The following is a 16,608-nucleotide window of genomic DNA, read 5'->3' as shown; positions in this document are numbered from 1 at the left end:
GGTAGTTAGTAGTGGCAATAGTAATAAACAGCACTAGCTAGCACTTGTCAAGTTCCAAGTTCTGTACTTAGCTCTTTTCAAATATTAACCAAATTAACCTCCATGACAGCCATAAGAATTGCACTGCTGCCCCTATTGTAAGGTGAGGTGACGGACAGTGCTGCCTGTGTTCTGCCAATGTGTAGGGACCATAGATGAGAGGGGCAGTCCTGGAAGTCAGCTATTCCAGGGACACTCAGTCCTGGTTCTGATGAATTAGCCTTTCGAGGTAAGGACCAGAAGTCTTTGCTTTTTTAAGTCCACACTCAGTTATTACAGCTCATGAAATTCCTGTGAAGCCTGTGCATGAAGAGGAGCTAGAATTTACGCCTGAATCGCTTTTCTTTCTCCAGCTTTTTCTGAGCAATGACAAACCCTTACAAAACATGTGAGAACAGTGCAGAGGAAGACAGGGTGCCTTCCTTCACCTACCTGCCTGGGGTGTTTGCGTTGTTATCAGGCCTGCCTCTCCCTGTCTCTTTCCCTTAGCATTTCTCTCCCTGGAACATTTGAGAATTATTTGGAGGCTGTGTGGCACCTTGGTGCGTCTGTCATAAGAACTGACCATTTTTCCACGTAACCCCAATCTAGTGGGCAATCAGGAAATTTAACATTGACATGATACTATCATGTCAACATAGCTCATAGCCAGATCTCTCCAACTTCCCTACCAATGTCCTTTATAGCTATTTGTCTCCAAACTAGTAGTGTCTTTGGCTGTTTAGTCTTTAGTCTCCTGGAAGTTTGAATGGTTCCCACCATTTTTTGTCTTTCAAAATCTTCAACAACGATTTGAACATTTCTGAAGGGTCCAGTTCATTTCTTAAAGGTGTTCCTCAGTTTGCATTTGTCTGAATTTTGTCAATATGCTTTGATTTAGGCTAAGATGTAGGTCATGCCATGTGGGTAAATGATGACATTTTCTTCCGTCATTGGTAGTGTGGTGATCTGTTAAGTGACATCCTCCTCCCCTGCAATTTCTCCACTGTAAAGGTATGTTTTTGCTTTTATAATTATGATCTAGCCCGTGGACAGTATGGGAAATCCTGTTTCCTTCAGCCAGTAACTTTTTCACTCATCATTTAGTCATTACCTGAACCTATTATTTCTGTGGTGGTTGTAATCATTCTTTGTAAATTTAGTAGCTAGTGTGGTTTTGTAAAAAAGAGAGTTTCCATTAGACTTTCTCTGCATCCTCCTGGTCCTTCTCCCCCCTCTCTCTTATAGTCTTAGGATAGACTCATTCTTGTTCAGTCTATTATGATCCCTTACTGTTGTTATTCTGTTCGAGAGTCAGCTTGGTCCAGTGTTGGCAGCAGGAGTCCCTACAGGCTGGCTCAGATGTCCTTTGACATTTTCCTCTTAGTTGTAAACACTTGTCTTAAGTAAGACATTGCAAGCTCACTTTGCACTGCCCCAGTCCCATCCTGGTAATCAGCCATTTCTCCAAGGAGACAACCCAGCTTGCCTTTATGCTACTTAAATATGATAAAGTCTGGTCCAGGCTTTGAAAGGGAAGACTGAAAAAAAAATCCATTAGCACCAAATGAAATAAAATGGACTGTTTTAAGCACAAATTTTAATAAGGTAATAGTGCAGCAAAGAGCTCTGGCTTGATCAATGTACCCTATAGAAATAGATTCTAGGGGTTAGCTTGCCTGCAAATTTTGAGTTCTGCAGAAGAAGGGCGAGGGAAGGGGCATTTAATCTCCCCTGATCAGGTTCAACTCAGTGGAATTCTTCCTAGACTAGGACCAGCGCCTTAATTATGGCAGCTGGAGGCTGGAGGGCTGGGAAGGAAGGCTCGACAGGTGGGCTGCAATGAGTCTTGCTTTATTGGACTCATTTGGAAAAGGGTAATTCATTTTTGAATTATTCATCAAGATCCCAGGCAGCTGGTGGCTGCTGCGTGTTGCGTGTTTTATGCAAGTTTTATCAGCTGCAGACCTTACTTTGGCCCTGGCTGGTGGAGCTGGCTGAGGGGCCTGTGACTAGAGGCCTGAGGGTGCACAGTCAAGTTCACAGAGAGCCACGAGGTAGTCAGGCTTCCTCAGGGATCTGGTGAGCATCAGTCCTGTCACCCACTTCCTAAGAGTGCAAGGAATTTGTTTTCATTTCTGAAGTGAGAATAGGAAGCCTCATAGGGTCAATCCCCAGATGTCTGTATTGGTTTTTAGATGGAAAGGCTCCTTTGGATAAAAGATGGTGAAAGGCTAATGTTTGTCTTTGGAGCTGCCTTTAGAAAATCCATTAAGAATTCATGCAAACTTAGAGTGTTGAGTATGGCGGACGTCCATAAAGCTGGAGAGCTGAAGTCCAGTGTCCATCGATGCCATCTGTCTTCTGACTGGTTTCCTTTGTGCTCTTGTGTTTAGGGTGTGCAGTGATGGACATGAAATTGGACTTCTGGGACCCATGAGCACTTTGTAGGGTGTAGTGATTCCAGGTTATAGTGCACTTTTGTGAGCAGTGGCAAATCCAGGGATAGAGACATCCTGGGCTCTCTCTCTAGCACTAGTGATGTGACTGTGTGCATGTCACTACCCTTCAGGGCTCAGTCTTCTCACCTATTAACTGGGCAGGAGAGGAGCAGAGCAGTCCTCTCTGCTGGCTGTGTGTCAGTCATAGGAGGAGTCTGAGTGCAGCTATGGAGGTTCAGGCCACTCTCCAGAGGCTCTGATTTAATTGGTCATTGGGGAGCCTGGAAATTTAGATTTAAAAATTTTGCCCAAATTACTGGTTTGAGGGAAATTTGTCTACAGATCAACAAGACAATACCTTCTAACCCAGTTCGTGAAGTGCAACTATGCACGCAGACTTGGACACTGGGCACCTGCCTCTCACTAGCGTGTGACTTTGGGTAAGTCACTTAATGCAGTTTAGTCATCTGTGAAGCTGAGCTAATAACAGCGTCTGACTTATGGGGCCACTGTTGGTGGGAGTAGCAAGCAGGTTAAAAATGTCCAAAGCCCTTCAGATGATCCCTTTCCCAGAGCACACTGGACAGGAGTCTGAGCAGTGATTATTTATTTTACTGATTCAGAGGTCTGTCCCCTTGGGTTGGCACAGGCTCATGCTTTGCAAATATTGGTGGTGACATTTTGTGTGAATATAGTTGGTTAGAAGAAATTCTATGCACCCTTCAAAAACTGTGCCTTCCTTTCTGAGCATACAGAAATTCCCTTTCTGGGAATACAGTTCTCCCTTTCTTCACACAGGGAAAGGCACACAGTAAAGTCAGTAATTTGACCCTAAGGAGCACACAGTGGTGTGACGAATATAGGGAAGAGGACAGTGGCATTGAACTTGGAGATAATCTTCCTTAGTCATTGTTTGTGGGTTTGTGATAATTGCTTGCCCTCTGCAGCCACAGTGCCTCTCACCAAATCACGCAAAGAAGGGATCATGCCCATCTCCAGACTAACTGAAAATGCATTTATTATGTGTAAGACCTGGGTCGTGATTCATCTGAGGGATTTTTCCACACTGGGGTTGCAGGAGGGGAGTTGGGGAACCTGGGTATTCCTGTGCTGAGCCCTGGGGCAGGTTACTGGGGGTTCATGGTCCATGAGTCTTAAAAATAAAACACTGGACTGTGGGTGAGATCATTGCAAGACCCTGTGATTTCTGTCTACCATCATAATTTTTCATCATTCAGTATATGACTATTATTACTTATTTTTTTAATCTACCATAAATGCACTCATTTAACAATTTAGCCTAATACCAAACAAAAATATCCATGGTGTGGGTGTGTGTACGCACATTTGTATAGACAGATACACGATATGTTAAATTGAAAATTGCTATTCAAGTAAGAAACGTTCACCTCAGCAGCTCACTTGCTAACCTGTGCCTTTTTGAACCCATACACAACACTGGGTTCCAATGGAAATTTGAGTGTAAGGCTCTCCTAGGTGTGAGACTCCATGGAAGAATGGAGTCCCAGTGCGATGTGGTCACAGCAAATACGAAGTGAAAGAACGAGTGGTGTGACCCCGGATGCCCGTTCCATTTTGGTCAGAGTTGGGGGCTGTTGAGTGAGGGTGTGCATGGCTTCGCTGAATTAAGGAACAAGATTGGAACCTGCCATAGTATCCATCACCTAGTCCTTTTGTAGACTCAGTTATCCACCCCACAAGGCAGCCTCCCGTCTGTAAACAGGCACTCCTGAGGATAAAGCAGGCTGTCCCTGCTAGGTTAGAGGAAAGATTTTTAGGTCAAGACTGGGTTGACCAAAGATTGGAACCTTAATATCTATCCCCAGTAGGGGAAGGAAGGGCCACTGGCAGGGAGTGTTTGAGTCAGTCAACAAGCATGTTGTCTTATATAAGGGAGAATTTAAGCCTGTCTCTTACATCTTGAGCCAGACCTTAATGTTTAATCCTAGTCAGCTCCCTTCTCATGAAACTTGCAATATTTGCAAACTTTAGTTTGTAAACAAATCCATCTAACTAGAGGTAGGGTGACCATGATAATCTTGAATATGTGTGTTGAACCTGGTGGGGCAAGAATTTTTAATGGTGAGCAAACTGGAGGCCAAAGGTAACACAGCAAGTGAACAGTGGCCCCAAGCCCAACAGTGGTTGATTTTCAACTCCAGATTGTGAATGTCATCGCTGTAGTTCTGCACATAACCATATTGTTATCCCATGGCTGGGAGGGGGCAGTATGGGAGCATCCTGTAATGTGAGGGTTTTTTGAGCAGTGTTTATATTTTGGTCATACATCATGGGTCCTCAAAGTGTGGGTCATCACCACCTTCATCCAAATCACCTGGGTGCCATTCCAGACTCCCTTGGCTGTATCACTGGAGACGGGCTTTGAGCCTTCCACACGGTACATGGGGTTCTGCTGTCTGGATCAAGGGGATCCGCTCACTGTCTGAACTTGGCTCACTCTCAGGGACTGGCTGAGTCTGTGCTCCAGTTCTGGGGTGGAGAATCTGTGGTATGGAAAGAGTACCATTCCATTCCCCTCCCTCCATTAGCTTTTTTGGGAAACCCTTTTCTTATCTGTTCCAGCTCATCTCAGAAAGATGGTGGGCAAAGTAGACTTAGATGACATTAGGAAAGGAGTTTGGGTTTCTTAAAATTCTGTAAGTCTGCTCTGGGCATCTTAATATAGGGAGAAAGGTGAGTTCCAGGGTTGGTTCAGCTGCAGATGAATTGTGCATAGACTGCTCTTCCCCATGTAGAAGCAGAAAGGAACTTAGCCTCTTAATCAGTCCATTCATCTACTCATCATCCATTCCTCTGTCATGACTAGTATGTTTCAGGTGCTTAGGGTATAAGAAAAATAAACCCAGCCCTTGACCTTGAGGGAGCCAAGTCCAGTACAGACAATAGAAGACACATAAGAAGAAGTGGAAGCAACAATAGTTGACTCCTAGACCTTTCAGATGACAATAAATGTGCGATGTTAAAAAAGAAACTTCCAAAATAATTTAACAGTTATTAACTCCTTAGAAGGGAATTAAAAAAAAACATTGTAGGTAAAAAGACAATTGTCTGAAATATCTTTTTATATTATGTAATTCTTCAAAGCAGCAATCTGCATTTCGGTACTTATTTTTAGACAAGTCTATGGGTTATTTTGCAGTTGAATCCTTACTTGACCTTGACTCAGCACCCAGGTGGTTGATGACTGTAGATGCTATCCACTCCTACACTCATTCTGACCATTTAACATCAACACAGGATTAGCAAATCACAATTGCACAGTCAGTTTTTAAGGCAAACTCTGAGGAAAAACATCTGAGAGTGATTTTCAACTATAGCCTCTGGTTCCAAAGTGCTGATTGATTCCAAGGCAAATGGTATTGTCCCTTCCAAGGAACATAAAATTTTGTAATGACTAGCATCTGATGTGTTCACATTAAGATACCACCCAAGCAAAAAGGGTGGAGAAACAGACTTTCGTTGAATTCATGGTTAAGCAGATCAACTTAAATGGCTGTGGTTTGGCTTCCGCGTGTTTTATGGGGAGAAGCGAAATGCTGGAAAAGAGCTTTTTTTTTAGGAGCATTAGTGTACTTTCCACAAACCAATGGCTTGGCTGCTGCCCACCAGGGCTTCCCGCCATGATAGAAGTGTTATGCATGTGTGGTGATGGAGACTGGTAATGTGGCCAGGGTAGCCAAGGCACTGGATGTTTCTTTGTACATAGTTTTAGCTTCAACTTCAATTAGATAACCAGTGGTTACTTCCTGGCCAGCGGTAAGACATGGAGGCTGAAAACCAAAATGGCTTCTCTTTTCTCTTTCCTTCTTTCCCTACTTCCTTTTCTTTTTCCTGTGTGCTCTGGCTCACCTTGCTTTTTTCTCTCTCCAAACCCCATGACTACTGGCTAAAAGAAGAGGGGAAAGCAGATGTTAAAGAAGGTGGCTCCTGAGAGCCATGAGAATAAGTCTCGTATGAGAATTACATCCTGTTTTGGGGGTTCTGTGGAAGCTACGTACCACCCTGCTTTCCTTTGGGCTCTGGAATTGCAAAGGGTAGAGGACATGGAAGGGGGAACCAAATGTCATTCTCCAGTCTGTCCATAGTGCTGGTTTCTTGACTAAATAAGGGACAATTGGGCAGGATCGTCACTATGCCAACCCAGGGAGTTGTCTTTTGGCCCAGCCTTATCTCTCAGGAATGTTAGGGGCGTTAACCAACTAATACTGGACAGAGTTACTAAGCAATTATTTATTGGCAACAATAAGTATCGTGATGGGAGATGCTAGAGATTGAATAAGCACATGAGGGAAGGTGTCTATGACGCCGAGCTATGGCAGGTTGAATAGTTCTAACATTATTATTATTTTTTTTTCATTTTTCTTTTATTATTCATATGTGCATACAAGGCTTGGTTTATTTCTCCCCCCTGCCCCCACCCCCTCCCTTACCACCCACTCCACCCCCTCCCGCTCCCCCCCTCAATACCCAGCAGAAACTATTTTGCCCTTATCTCTAATTTTGTTGTAGAGAGAGTATAAGCAATAATAGGAAGGAACAAGGGTTTTTGCTGGTTGAGATAAGGATAGCTATACAGGGCATTGACTCACATTGATTTCCTGTGTGTGGGTGTTACCTTCTAGGTTAATTCTTTTTGATCTAACCTTTTCTCTAGTACCTGTTCCCCTTTTCCTATTGGCCTCAGTTGCTTTAAGGTATCTGCTTTAGTTTCTCTGCGTTAAGGGCAACAAATGCTAGCTAGTTTTTTAGGTGTCTTACCTATCCTCACCCCTTCCTTGTGTGCTCTCGCTTTTATCATGTGCTCATAGTCCAGTCCCCTTGTTGTGTTTGCCCTTGATCTAATGTCCACATATGAGGGAGAACATACGATTTTTGGTCTTTTGAGCCAGGCTAACCTCACTCAGAATGATGTTATCCAATTCCATCCATTTACCAGCGAATGATAACATTTCGTTCTTCTTCATGGCTGCATAAAATTCCATTATTGAGAATAATGCAGAATGCTTGATTCAAGATGGTGCCAATATCACTAAAATACTTCTTTCTCCTCTCCACCTTGTAGACAGCATTGACAGGTCAGATGCAGCACTGCCTACCTGGGCCATAATTCTGCTTGCAGTGTCATTTTCATTGCTTTTGATCCTGATAATTGTTCTGATTATAATATTCTGCTGCTGTTGTGTCTCCGGGAAAAACCAACAAGGTAATTTTTTGCATATAAATTTACATGTAGTTTTGAACGTTTGGGATGTGCTTTTCAACTTAATGATCTCATCAGCTCTTCCAAAATATACGTCAGCTACAATGAGATGCCACACCAGACCTGGTAGAATCACTTCCATCAAGAAAGAAAAAAGCTGGGTGTGGTGGTACATGCCTGTAATCCCAGCACTTGGGAGGCTGAGGCAGAAGGATTGAGAGTTTGAGGTCAACTTGACCTATATAGTGAGACCCTGTTTCAAAAAAAAAAAAAAGAAAAAAGAAAAAACAGACCTTTTGTTAATAAAAATTGGTGCACATTAAATTAGTTAAAAACAATTGCACATTTCTTTTGCAAGCAGTCTCTTGAGGTAGTCTGAGCTGTGTGGAAGTAGTGGCCTTGTTTGGGGTCAGGATGACATGGGCTTGGTAACTTGTGGCTTGACAACCTAATAAGGATGCTTTGTCCCGGGATGACACAGAACTTTCAAAGTGCTGTATACATGTCTATCGTTATTTTTCTTTCTTTCACCTACTCCCATTTGAAAACTGTGTACAGGTTAATTGTTTTTCTTTGGGAACATGTCAGTTGAGCTGCATTTTTAATTTCATCAGCACTGACTACCACCCGATGAGCACCTTTGGTGTGTGCGCCAGGCTCAATGCTAACTACCTGGGTTAATGGTTTACCGCTCAGTGAGACATCCTATCTAAATTGCATGGTCTAGCCTTAGCTCCTCTGTAGATTAGGTTTGTGTTTGGGGAATTCATCCTATGGTACAACTTTACTCCCTGGGAAGCAGAAGTCAAAAAGTAGTAAACTGCTATTGACCTAGATTAGGTGGGAATTTGGGTTTATCTTGGAATCACACCATGTGCCGTGGATGGGTTACTCAAGTGGATTTTATTTTATTTATTTAATTAATTTATTTTTTAAAGCTGAATTCCACTTGTTTATTTTGGGTTTGGGAGAATGTGAAGAAAAAGAGATTGAATTACACACACAAAACCTACAAACCTCTTTTTTGAAACTCATTTTAGTTTACCCTCCCTGAACAAACTGAGCAATATTTAGTGGAGCTCTGCCTTAGTCCCAGTACCACCTTGAAATTACTGGATGGTCAGGCGAGGACTACTGAGCACCAGGAAGACTGACAAGATTGTCACTGCGTTCTGAGCAGGCAGATGCAGTTTCCACATAATCTTTTGTCTTGAAATGAAAGGTTCCCTATCAAGTGAGTTGCTATATTTTTTGCAGGCATATTCACAAACACATATCAATGTTAATTGGTTTGTCTTAGAGATAAACAAAAACTAATACTAATGTCACATAAAAAATATTCTAAATATTCTCTCTGAGATCCAGTATCAAGATTTTATTTTATTTTTTTATTCATTTATTCATATGTGCATACATTGTTTGGGCCATCTCTCCCCCCTGTTCCCTCCCTGTCCCCCCACCCCCCTCACTTCCAGGCAGAACTTGTTCTGCCCTTTTCTCCAATTTTGTTGAAGAGAAAACATAAGCAATAATAAGAAAGACAAAGCATTTTTGCTAGTTGAGATAAGGATAGCTATACAGAGAGATTCTTAGCATTGCTTCCATGCACAAGTGTATTACAACACTAATTGATTCATCTCTATGCACTGGATTTTAAATGAAACATTGAAATAGCTTCCAGATTGCATTTTTAACCTTGGCTTTGTGGAGTAGCTGGATAAGTTCTAGCTATTTGGATTTTCTGCTTCCCTGAGGCCCTCGTCTGCTCCGTAAGAGAAGATAGTAAGGTTGATTGGTGACTGTTGACCATTCAGGATAGGCAGAGGGTGACTTTTACTTTTCTTATCTACAAAATGGGAATACCACCTTATAGAATGGTTGTGAGAATCAAATAAGTAAGCATATTAAAATTTCTGTGATCCATCCTAGATTTTATCCTTTATGTAACTTTCAGGTGAAAAGCCCAGGTAAGGGTGAGCTGTTTCTCACCCCCATTTGTAAGCAGTCCAGGTAAGGGCTGTGAACGGGGTCCTGCCACGACCCACTACAGTGCTCACCCCACACTGCCAGGTGTGGCTCACAGTGAAAACAGTACTGTTTTAGCATAAATGCAAATATCAGCACAGTTCTAGATTTCCCTATGATGATTATTTCAGGGCTAAAAAATATTGTGCTAGAAAATTCTCTGTGTGCCTCTGGGTAATTGAGGAGTGACTGAGGTTGAGGACCCCGCCCAGCCTGGTCTGGGTGTCATGGGATGGCAGTGCAGAGAGAGGGACCTGACGCCACCTCCTCTACCCCTGCCTTTCTGGAGGTGTCCACAGAGGGAGACCTGAGTCTCTTTTGCAATTCACATAAAATTGCTTCTAAGGTTCAGTTTGAGATGTGACTAAGAAGATGTTATTAGAACTGAAAATAAGGGACGCATTACCTAAAAAATAAGGACATGGATATTTTCTAGGTCTCAGTAGACGTCAGTATATGGATGGCCTGTGAGGGAAGTGGGGCTGTAAGAGCACGGCTGTAGAGACAGACTTTGGGGACCTGGTCTGGGGCTTATGACATCTGCCCATTCTGGAGTTCCTCTGGTGCATGAATTGGCAGCTGTTTTGCTGCGGGGAGTGTGGGACTCCATGTGAAATGATGATTGGTAGATATGAACTTGTTTGAAAATGTATCTTAGAATTAAAGAAATCAGGTAATACCAGCAGTGCCTGGTCTGTTAAAAAATGATACCTCTCCCTGGTGAATTCTGAAGCAGTAACAGCTGTCCTTGGGAACACAGAGCTCTTTGCGGTGACAGTAGCCTCGGTAACCTCGCTAATCAAACTCAGTATTCACTAGGTACTTACTGAGCACCTACTGCCTATTTATTTGTGGTTTTTGCTCATTAATAGTGAACCCTACTTTGCTGATGCTTAAAAGCCATTTGATAGTCTGTCATGGGGCCACTTGCTAATACCTATCGGGTCAAAATACTAATGAAAGAAGAATAAAATCTTATTTGCAAATAAATGGACAGAACTGAAGAACACTCTGAGCAAGGTTAGCCAGGTTCAGAAGACCAAAAATCATATGTTCTCCCTCGTATGCGGACTTTAGACTTAAAACAAATGCAGTCATATTCTTAGACTTGAGTCACACACTAAGAGGAGAACACATACAGGAGAATAGGGAAAGGTAGGAAACCCAAAACTTGAAAGTGTTTGCTGTCCCCACTGCAGAGGAGCTAATACAGTAACCTTAAAATGACAGAGGTCACTATGGGAAGGTGACCAGGAAATAGTGAAGATGTCAGGTAAAGATGAATCAATTCAGGTTGTAACACACTTGTGCATGGAAGCAATGCTAAGAATCTCTCTGTATAGCTGCCCTTATCTCAAGCTATGTCTTTATTATCGCTTATGTCTTCTTTTCAACAAAATTGGTGAAAAAGGCAGAACAGATTCTGCCTGGAAGCGAGAGGGGATGGGGGTGAGGGTGAGGCAGGGGGCCAGGTGGGAGAAATGGCCCAAACAATGTACACACATGTGAATAAATGAATAAAGAAAAAAATGAATGAAAATAAAAAAAAAACAATTAAAATCAGAGTCTATAAAAATCAATGAGCTCTTATTTTTAGAATTTAATATCCTCATTTTTCTAATGGGATTTCATTCTCTCTCTCTCTCTCTCTCTCTCTCTTTTGCAGAATCTAGCTATCAAAATGAAGTAAGGTAAGTTGGAAGCCACATCAGTTTTTTCACCAAACAGAACACAGAAACTGTGAGATTTTAAGACTTATGTTATCCTAAATTAAGTACTGAAAAGCATACGTGTCAACCACAAATGCGTAGGGGAGCATTAATTTTAGAATAACCTAAGTGGGTTGCACTGCCTTCCTTTGACTTGCGGTGGCTCACTAGGGACATGGAGCGTCAAGGCGCCAAGGTGGGGACAGGCAGAGGTCCTGTTGGGTTTTGGGGAGAGGAGAATGTGGTTGTAGCTGGAGAGGTGCCTGGGAAGCACCCAGTGCTGCTCAGGCAGACAAACGAGGTGGTGTTCGCTGCTTGTTCCCTCATCTGGGCAGCTGGCAATGAAAAACTGCTGCCATTCCCACGCCGCCCGCCAGTAGCCGAAAGCACTTTTAAGGTAATTAAATCCAGGACTTCCTGCAGCAATGCAGCAGTGGTGTAGACAAATGCTAGCTAATATTTTAGGTGTCTTACCTATCCTCACCGCTCCCTTGTGTGCTCTCACTTTATCATGTGCTCAAAGTCCAATCCCCTTGTTGTGTTTGCCCTTGATCTAATGTCCACATATGAGGGAGAACATACGATTTTTGGTCTTTTGGGCCAGGCTAACCTCACTCAGAATGATGTTATCCAATTCCATCCATTTACCAGCGAATGATAACATTTCATTCTTCTTCATGGCTGCATAAAATTCCATTGTGTATAGATACCACATTTTCTTAATCCATTCGTCAGTGCTGGGGCATCTTGGCTGTTTCCATAACTTGGCTATTGTGAATAGTGCCACAGTAAACATGGGTGTGCAGGTGCCTCTGGAGTAACCTGTGTCACAGTCTTTTGGGTATATCCCCAAGAGTGGTATTGCTGGATCAAATGGTAGATCAATGTCTAGCTTTTTAAGTAGCCTCCAAATTTTTTTCCAGAGTGGTTGTACTAGTTTACATTCCTACCAACAGTGTAAGAGGGTTCCTTTTTCCCCGCATCCTCGCCAACACCTGTTGGTGGTGGTGTTGCTGATGATGGCTATTCTAATAGGGGTGAGGTGGAATCTTAGCGTGGTTTTAATTTGCATTTCCTTTATTGCTAGAGATGGTGAGCATTTTTCATGTGTTTTTTGGCCATTTGAATTTCTTCTTTTGAGAAAGTTCTGTTTAGTTCACTTGCCCATTTCTTTATTGGTTCATTAGTTTTGGGAGAATTGTTTTTTAAGTTCCCTATATATTCTGGTTATCAGTCCTTTGTCTGATGTATAGTTGGCAAATATTTTCTCCCACTCTGTGGGTGTTCTCTTCAGTTTAGAGACCATTTCTTTTGATGAACAGAAGCTTTTTAGTTTTATGAATTCCCATTTATCTATGCTATCTCTTAGTTGCTGTGCTGCTGGGGTTTCGTTGAGAAAGTTCTTACCTATACCTACTAACTCCAAAGTATTTCCTACTCTTTCCTGTATCAATTTTAGAGTTTGTGGTCTGATATTAAGATCCTTGATCCATTTTGAGTTAATCTTGGTATAGGGTGATATACATGGATCTAGTTTCAGGTTTTTGCGGAGTGCTAACCAGTTTTCCCAGCAGTTTTTGTTGAAGAGGCTGCTATTTCTCCATCGTATATTTTTAGCTCCTTTGTCAAAGACAAGTTGGTTATAGTTGTGTGGCTTCATATCTGGATCCTCTATTCTGTTCCACGGGTCTTCATGTCTGTTTTTGTGCCAGTACCATGCTGTTTTTATTGTTATTGCTTTGTAATATAGTTTGAAGTCAGGTATTGTGATACCTCCTGCATTGTTCTTTTGACTGAGTATTGCCTTGGCTATTCGTGGCCTCTTGTGTTTCCATATAAATTTAACAGTAGATTTTTCAATCTCTTTAATGAATGTCATTGGAATTTTGATGGGAATTGCATTAAACATGTAGATTACTTTTGGGAGTATCGACATTTTTACTATGTTGATTCTACCAATCCATGAGCATGGGGGGATCTCTCCACTTTCTATAGTCTTCCTCAATCTCTTTCTTCAGAAGTGTATAGTTTTCCTTGTAGAGGTCTTTCACGTCTTTTGTTAGGTTTACACCTAGGTATTTGATTTTTTTTGAGGCTATTGTAAATGGAATTGTTTTCATACATTCTTTTTCCGTTTGCTCATTGTTAGTGTATAGAAATGCTAATGATTTTTCTGTGTTGATTTTATATCCTGCTACCTTGCTATAGCTATTGATGATGTCTAGAAGCTTCTGAGTAGAGTTTTTTGGGTCTTTAAGATATAGGATCATGTCATCTGCAAATAGGGATATTTTGACAGTTTCTTTACCTATTTGTATTCCTTTTATTCCTTCTTCTTGCCTAATTGCTCTGGCTAGGAATTCCAGTACTATGTTGAATAGGAGTGGAGATAGTGGGCATCCTTGTCTGGTTCCTGATTTTAGAGGGAATGGTTTTAATTTTTCTCCGTTAAGTATAATGCTGGCTGTAGGTTTGTCATATATAGCTTTTATAATGTGAGGTAATTTCCTTCTATTTCTAGTTTTCTTAGAGCTTTTATCATGAAATTGTGTTGGATCTTGTCAAAGGCTTTTTCTGCATCTATTGAGATGATCAAGTGGTTTTTGTCTTTGCTTCTGTTAATGTGGTTTATTACGTTGATTGATTTTCGTATGTTGAACCACCCCTGCATCCCTGGGATGAAGCCTACTTGGTCGTGGTGAATAATCTTTCGTACATATTCTTCTTACAGAATCAGTGCACATGTATTGTTGAAAAACTTGAACATAATAGGGGTAAGAACTAGAGGCACAGCCACCCAGCTCTATTGTCTAGAAGCAATTATTGCTATTTAGGGTCTATGTACTTACATGTACATGCAGATGTACACATGGGTGTGCATACACAGGCATGTAAAATGACCACAATTATCATTATTTTCTAGCTTGCTTTTTTCACTTGACACTTCCTGAAGACTGTTTCTGCTAACAGATGCTGTCTGTAACATCTTTTGTTTGTGCAATAAGGTTTTTAATGCACAGTAAGGTGTGTGTGTCATAAGTGTGATAGACACAGAACACGTGCCAGGGACTGGACCGCCGGAATTTAGAATGAGAACGTCCTCAGCACCCCAAAACTCTCCCCCATCAAGTCACTGTCTGTCCTCTTGTCCCCAAAGGTGACATTCTTCTGATATTTTTTTCCCACATCCTTAGATTTGATTCATAGACACTTTACAGAGATGGACATGTATCACGAGTGCTCATTCAAGTGGCCTTCGAGCCTCCCGTGGCAAGGCTGATCCACATGCGCTGTGCAGCTGTAGGTGGTTTGTGACTATATAATGCCCACTCTGGGCATGCATGCAATTTGCTTCTCCCTTTTGCTTTAAATGGGGTTTGAATAGGTTTTTTTTTTTTGCAGTATTGAATTTTGAACTCAGGGCCTTATGCTTGCTAGGCAAGCTCTCTACCATGTCAACTATACCTCCAGCCTTTTTTGCTTTAGTTATTTTCCATACAGGATTGTGCCACTCCTTTTGCCTGGGGTTGGCCTTGGGGCATGACCTTCATATCTATGCCTCCTGCATAGCTGGGATTACAAGTGTGCACCATCACGCATGGCCCTGGATAATTTGGGGGCTGTTATGAATGGAGTGCTACCACCTTGAGCCTTCTCATGCATCCTTTTGATGAATATAAGTCCCCATTCCTGGGCTTGCAGAGTGCCTGAAGTGGTAAGAGCACCTGCCTAGTAAGCATGAGGCTCTGAGTTCAAACCCCATTCAGTGCTGTCAAAAAAAAAAAAGTAGAGTCCCTATTCCTGTCTGGATTCTCCTCCAGTGGTGAGAGTTGGGCCACAGGGTCAGCGTCTCGTCAGTTTGTCACTGTGGCCACAGTTTTCCTGAGAAGCTGTTCCTATAAACATGGCCCCAGCAGTGACCAGAGTCCTCAGCCATCACAGATTTTGCACAGAGCACCTTAGCACGTGTATCATCCTTTACTTTCGGTCCCTTGTCGTTGGCTGCCTGGGTTGTTTGTGCTTTTGTTATTACACATAGACCATGAGCGAATATTCCCTCGAGGAAATCTTTGCACATATGCATGAGTATTTCCTAAAGAAATTTTTTTTGATACCTTTAAATTTTTATTTATTTATTTTTATATTATTGTTGTACTGGGGGAATGTTGGGGCATCGTTGGGGCATTGACAAAATTCTTACATTATATCATAGTTGGCTTCACCCCTCCGTCATTCTCCTTTATCGCCCCTCCCCCCCCCCCCGTATTTTTAAAGCTCTAGATATCCATGGCCACACTTTCTTTCCCCAAGAAACTTCACCAGTCTTTGCTTTATTTTAAGGTTGCCATGGTTTTTCTATGAAAGGCTATGTAGTAAATACTTTTGGTTTTGCCAAACGTCTGGTCTCTGTCACAACAACTCAACTCTGCTGCTGAGACATAACAGCAGCCCTGGACCATATGAAGGCAGGCAGGTAGCTGTGTTCTCATAAAACTTTATTTATAAGAACAGCTGGTGGGCCGGATGTGGCCCAGGGGTCATAGTTTATAGAGCCCTGCTTGATTTAGTTAATGGTTTCTGAGCATTTCCTATTAATTGGGGAGCAGAGTTCATGAAGGTCCCTCTCCCCCATTGTGGGAAAGTGTCAACATGAAGGTCACCTGCACCTGCTGTACAGAAGCCAGTGCCCGAGCTGTGGACTTCTGGTAGTGAGTCCACTGCATAAGAATTCCCTCAGTGTGGCCATGCCAAGCTGGATGCCATCATCCATCAGCATTTGACTGGAAAATGGTCTCATTCTAGGAAATCTGCAAATGTGAAGACAGACAAAGGCGTTCTTGGAAATGAAAACCATGGATACCACCCAGATGAGCCCAAGCCTGCAAGTGAGTAGCAGATGGGGCGGTAGAAAGATGTCGGAAGGAAGGTGCTGGAAGACGGACTGGCTAACAGGGTGCCAGCCTCATAGGAGGGCAGCAAGCCATGGAGGAAATTCAGTTTTGGATAATTCATAGGAGAAGCTCTAGAATTAGGATCAGTAGAAGTAAATTTAACTGGAAAACCCACCTGTGCGTCTATAGCTTAAAATAAAGCAAGGTGGAAAGCCGAAAGTTGAATTTCTTGGTTTCTCAAGGAAGGTCTTTAAAGACCTCCACTTTCAAATCTACTGGGG

General features: G+C 42.3%; 1 protein-coding gene across 3 annotated transcripts in view; it reads left to right on the top strand.

Moving 5' to 3' along the window:
• The window catches only part of Igsf5 (immunoglobulin superfamily member 5), a 41,343-nt gene that overhangs the window by 14,708 nt on the left and 10,027 nt on the right, over window positions 1-16,608 (top strand). For all 3 annotated transcript variants that reach the window (XM_074072623.1, XM_020187480.2, XM_020187479.2), the window contains 3 exons: window positions 7,564-7,704; window positions 11,393-11,417; window positions 16,239-16,321. In XM_074072623.1, the coding sequence (XP_073928724.1) occupies window positions 7,564-7,704; window positions 11,393-11,417; window positions 16,239-16,321 (249 nt within the window). The remainder of the gene's footprint in view (window positions 1-7,563; window positions 7,705-11,392; window positions 11,418-16,238; window positions 16,322-16,608) is intronic.

Source organism: Castor canadensis, chromosome 5 (assembly GCF_047511655.1).
Source record: "Castor canadensis chromosome 5, mCasCan1.hap1v2, whole genome shotgun sequence".
Taxonomy (NCBI): Eukaryota; Metazoa; Chordata; class Mammalia; order Rodentia; family Castoridae; genus Castor; species Castor canadensis.
Note: the sequence above shows the minus strand (reverse complement) of the source record. Positions and strands in the feature narration are given on the sequence as shown.